Here is a 6,000-nt window from a genome sequence, read left to right as displayed (position 1 = left end):
TCTCTCCTGATATATGGCATTTCTCTTTTTCTCTCCTGATGCATGGCATTCTCTCTGCCTTCAGATATATGGCATTCTCTCTGCCTTCAGATATATGGCATTCTCTCTGCCTTCAGATATATGGCATTCTCTCTCTCTGCTTTAATCAGTGACAGGGCTGAGGGGGCGTGGCCAGGCTGTGTGTGTGCGAGAGAAAGAGATTGTAGCTCTGCCCCCCTATGCTGACATCCACATGCTTGTCTCCCTGTATAAGGGAACTGAGTGGTTGGGAGGGAGGTAGATAGAAGGCAGGGGCTCAGGGCTTACACTCCCAAACCATCTTAAGACAGCAGACGCCTGTGCGCTCACTGAACCCTCTAGCCAGAGCCGTGCCAGGGAACTACAAGGATTGGCTCTGTCCTGCTGCCAAACTGCCTGTTGTAACTGCCTGTGTGTGCTGCAATATCCCCTCCTGTCTCCAGTGGAAATAGCGCTTTCTTGGACACCCCATCTACTTTCCACTCCTGAGCAGCGGACTAAGGACCCTCCCAGGGTTTTTCAGGGCTTTGGCTGTGCCTGCTGGGAACCTTTTATTAAACAAGTGGCACTAAGGGACCTGGGACTTCTCCGAATTGCGCTAGTGGTGGCCAAGGAGTCTTTAATCGCCTAGTCCTGAGCGCATCAGTCCAGATAAGAGATCCAGTTTGGTGAAAATCAATGACTTGCTAACAAGGGAACTCGTGGGATTTTTCTTATCCTTCTTGTCAATATGGATGTGTTTGCTTTGGTGCTTGGAGTTATTTCTCTGTGCTCGCTGGGAGCCAAAGTCTCAGGCCAAGAAGGTAAGCGGAAAAAAAAGTTACTGTGTTAGGTGGTAGTTCGTGTCTATACTATCTGCGTCTGGCCGCACTTAGACGCTCACTTCTATGTGAGCCTATTTCAGACAGTCGCAGCTCCTCTCTCTCTCCTCCATAACAAAACACATTTGCGTGTGTGCGACGAGCCCTTGCTGCTGCTGTTGGCTGGCACAGCCGCACATCTGGAATAAATCAAAGTTTAAAAATACTACAAAGCCTTTTGCGAGGGTCTTCTTCTCCTTCTCAACTCCCAGGAGTTGCCTCCAGTCCGGGTAGTAGCGCTTTAATCTTATAGCAACTCGATTTAAATTGCAATTAGATGCGTTACTAAGAAGAGATGTCGTATGCAGGATAGAAAAAGTGAATGCGAGCGATGCGGATCTCAGAGACAGGGCTGGAGATTATTTCAGTGTGTAGCTGTTGGCGATGATCGCAGTATGTAGCTGTTGGCGAGGATCGCAGTATGTAGCTGTTGGCGCTTTCACTCACGCCGGCTGTGCGCATATCCAAGCGATTGGTAGCGCGATTCTGTGCTGGGGTCGCTCATCATAACGGGCGCTCCCAAGCCTGTGGGAAGCGCTTATGTTCCCTGACGGTGAGTGCAGATTGCCAGTTGCCAGGGATAGAGAAGGGCAGACGGCACTGGAAAGGAAAGCGCTGCCCATATCTGTGGCACAGACACACGGCGCTATTTCATTTCTTCACGCCATGGGCAATGGGAATATAGCTGGAATGTCAAATTCCTTCTGCCATGTGGCACGGAGACATACTTGATATCTATGAAATTTACTAGCTAATTCTATTGTCACCATTTTGTTGCCATGTTATTTACACAATTACATTTCCTGAGAAATGATTACTACGAAGATGTAGGGCAAAAGTAACACAACAGGTTATACATGGAAACACTGTGATTTGGTGGGTTTTTTTCTTTTAATAATTCAGTAATTCACATCCATGCTGCCCAAACAAAATAGTAGCTAATACTGAAGGGGTACATTCATCATTTAGTGGCTCCCAACAATCGGGGGTGCATTTAAGTGCTGTGTAGGCAATTCACCACCTGCATTCTCATTATACTCACACACCAGGGCAGGGATTTCCAACCTGCCACCCTATAGTAGTTACATTTACAGTTACTAAAGGGCCAACACTTGAGGAGCCAATCAACTAGTTCTTAGGATGGACATCCTTAGGTTTCTACATTAACAGGGATATGTGTCAGGATACAAACAAATAAACTCAATTAAGCCCCTTACACAAAATGAGCTTTACTATTAATGTAACACTGTTTTAGTAGTGCCTTACCCTTAGTAATTAGCTCAGTGCTCCACCTGTATTTTGTACAATACACATTTGAAGTTTGAGCCATCTTCCTTTCTTTCACTTGAAAGTCTCACTGACTTGCAAATAAGATTAGCCCCTATTGTATGGGAATAGACAATTGAAGGGGTAATTGGCACTATTCTACCAACAACAATGAAACTCCACCATGTAACAATGTAGATATAATGTACAACCTGAGATGATCATTGTGGGGAACCATAACTCCTAACTGGCACCAGATTTGCACCAATAATCACTGTTGGCAATAGATTGGTATAAGGCATGAAGACAACCAACCCTTCTACAAACTGTTCTTTTGTTTAATAAAGGATCAGCATGTCATATAACACAGTGCAGAGGGATCTGATCTTCAGTACACACAGGCCTGGATATCTCTGCATTAATTTGGGACTGTGCTTGTCCTGCAGATCAGTGGAAGTGAGGGGGAATGCAGGAGTTTATGCAATGCTTTTCTGCAGAGGCTTGGAACACTGGTTGAATATATAGTAGGCATCTGATTGCGCGAGGAGTCAGCTTGCATAGCCACTTAGCTTTACCATATTAAATTCTAAATCTCTTTTGGTTGGGGTTGGTGGAATCATCTGCTTTCCAATATAAATCTGAGTGGGCTCCATTCGGAATAAAAGTGCACAAACCAGTTAAAGTGATATTTATATCTGTGACCGGCCTAATAAATACTAGAATTTGGGACCAGGGCTGGATAATCATAATGGACTTATGGCTTCTTCACCATTATCATTGCAACTGTCATACTGCATGCTAATATAACATGCTACATTTTTCAAACAATAGTGTCTGTGGCCCTCTGGTGAGATTTTATCACAATAATAGGTTAAGGCACACAGGGTAGACCCCTGTATCTGTACAGACACTATTCGACTACTCCAGAACGGCCTACTGAGTGTAGGAAACAGTACACCTATATAGAACTATCTGCTTGTTGAAGATAAATACGGTGTGCATTGCTTACTGCAAAACTACCCCTTGTTTTTTGTTTGGGGAATGATGGGACTTAAGCTATAAGTATCCACCCTGTCACACTCACACACCTACAATGACTGAGCATTGTTAGGTTTTATATGTAGCATCACAAATAATTGAGCTTTTCCCACCGTAGGGACACAAAGTAAGTCACTTATTGAGATCGGAGTGCTCAGGGATCAGCACTGACATGAAGCAGCAAATTGCAGAAGGAAGGAGCCCTGTGATTTCAGAAAGAGGATTATCTATCTCAGTGTTGGAAAGGGATTGCAGAGCGCAATGGCATCTCATGATCCCTGGCTAGCTAAGTGGCTTTGGCAATCATACTTCTCCAAAGATCCCCATGTGATTAAAACTTTAAAGGCTGGAAAAAATGCCTGGGGGACTAGAGCCATAAATACCCATTCTGTCTCCTCTCTCCTCAGATTTTTTAGGGACAAGCAGCCTCTTTTTCCTTTGGTTGAAGGAATTATGCTGTGGAATAATTGGATCATGGAGGCATGTAGGATCAAACCATGGCCACCTGGCTTCTTGAGGCCAGCAGCCCAGGCACACACTGTCTTTTTTTTTCTTTTTTGGGAAAACACTGTATACATTGACAGATTTAAACAAATCACAGGATACATTAGATTTTCAGAGACATCATCCCAGGCCCGTAATACATCCCAAATTGCAAACATATGTTGTATTTTCATTCCCATCTACTATGTAGACAGAGATAGCAACATGCTGTGGTATGTGGTGTTCTTTGGTCTTGCATTTCCCTATGCATTGTTGGTATGGAATGTATTTTCCCTGCAAAACAAAGCTGAGGTTTAGTTGATAAGATTAAGTGTGCATTTTGGGAAAAATATCATAGCATTGCAGAATAACTGTCCTACACTGCTTGCAATCTAATACTTCCAGCTATAAAATGCTTTAATTGAATATAGTGAATATAGCTCCTTTATATTTAACTTCTCCCTTCAGATGGGCTGACATTAGGGAGACTTGGACTGGCAGCTGATTCCAATTTTTCCCTTGCTAATATTCTTCAGTTGTTTTGGGGAGAATGTGTCACATGCTGTCCACTTTTAGTGTTTTCGTTTTCTTGGAACACTGCAGGGAAGGCATGTATAATACTCAGGCTTGTGTAGTAACTGGAAAAGTAACTTATTTAACATTTAAAATCACTGGTGTATTGAAATGTGGAAGCCCAAAATTGGAGGAACTTCAAAATATCCTCTGTATGTGTGTACCATGCAGGGGCACTGGACGTGCAACACAGGCCTATATATCTCATAAATAGCAGTTAAACTGAAGTCCTGGACTGCACTGATCATTTATTTTTTGGGGTGCATGTGGAACCTGTTACTGACCACATTACTAGCTTACAGAAAGAAAGAAATACTCTACTAAATATATAAATTAAAGACTTATTAAGGTACTGACTGAATGAAATGTCCCCTCCCCACCCCAAGCAGCTTGTTTTACACAAAAGAGATGGCTCGTTTTTGTGCAATTTGATGATCAAGTCTATAATAGGTCTTCATAAATGGACTCTTCCACACTCACTAAGCAGAGATCCTCCTAAAAGGCTATTTGTCCCCCACTGCACTTTACTTGTTCAGCCTGTCAGCTGCGTCACCATTAACCCTTTTGTGTTTGGGAGCCAGAGGCTGAGACATATGTGCATTAATCCATTTTACTGTCCCTTTGGGATGTTCATGTGCGGTCCCTTCCACAATACAGACAATCTCACTGCTGCTTTCTAGCTAGAAAGAGCAGACAGATTGAAAAGCCTGTGCTGTAATAGAATGAGCCAATCACTCTGTTCTACCCAGAAGTGCTTTCTGCAAATGAGCAAAGATAATTGTGTTTCACCCTCTCCAGAAGGGAATGCTCCATGCTGCTTAGCTACAAAAGGTGGCACTTGTATATCATAATGTTTTATGTTTTGGATGTCAGAGAGATTTCCACTTCCTCGAAAGGCATGAAATCCTGACACGAGGATAAGTGCAAAGCACAAACATATTACACCCCTGAGTTACCATTTCTCTAAAGTACTAGAATTTTACTTTATTTGGAAAGAATTCAGTGTTCTCTCCTAAGACAAAATTATTACGAAATTTCCCTTGAATCATATTTTTTAGTACATGATTTTTACAACCAAGGAAGCATAAGTTCTAGGAGTTTCATCACTCAAGAAAAATACATATCCGCTTGGCCTCAAAACCATTGATTTGGCATTACAACTTGGTCTTTTCCAGTAATGCTGATGACCATAGGTCTGTGTGTGCTGTGTTTTGAATTGATCAGCAAATGTAAAACTAGTTTAGGTATACTTTTAATTTACCAGTTTATCTGCAAAAAGAGGTAATATTCCACGGGTACCCTGGTAGGTATATCAAAGTACATTTAACAATCCAGCTAGACAGTTCATTTGTCTTAGTAATATAGTAATAGGTTTTCCGGTCACACAAGTGAGCATTTGCTGGAAATTAATGGCGTACAGTAATTCTGGAGGGATTCCGCAACATGCTCGGCGCATACAGATGTGAGATGTGTATTGTTTCAAAAGATGAAACCAGAGGAGGAATCTTCTGCTGATGGGTATATACTGGCCTCTTAGTAAATATCCTTTTAAACACAGTCACCGCAACTTTTAAAAAAGACACCGCACACCATTCACATTGTGGCAGTGACTAGGGTGTATTTGAATATTGGAGAAAATGGATAAACGATTGTCCATCTCAGTAATTTTGTCCTTTGTAAGTTATGTTTTATGTGCAGCTTGTAGATTCAAAGAGTACATTAACTAATTATTGTCCTTGTCCATATTGATTCCTGCTCCTAT

The 6,000-nt window shown here is 42.2% G+C and overlaps 1 protein-coding gene across 3 annotated transcripts in view; it reads left to right on the top strand.

Moving 5' to 3' along the window:
• Window positions 1–232: 232 nt before the first annotated feature.
• nrp2 (neuropilin 2) overlaps window positions 233–6,000 on the top strand; it is a 93,632-nt gene continuing 87,864 nt past the window's right edge. The window contains exon 1 of one of the 3 annotated variants that reach the window (XM_031892451.1): window positions 233–821. In XM_031892451.1, the coding sequence (XP_031748311.1) occupies window positions 749–821 (73 nt within the window). In that variant the 5' untranslated portion in view covers window positions 233–748. 3 annotated transcript variants of the gene reach the window in all.

The sequence above is a fragment of the Xenopus tropicalis genome, chromosome 9 (genome assembly GCF_000004195.4).
Source record: "Xenopus tropicalis strain Nigerian chromosome 9, UCB_Xtro_10.0, whole genome shotgun sequence".
NCBI lineage: Eukaryota > Metazoa > Chordata > Amphibia > Anura > Pipidae > Xenopus > Xenopus tropicalis.
The sequence above is the reverse complement of the archived record's forward strand: the minus strand, read 5'-3'. Positions and strand labels throughout refer to the sequence as shown.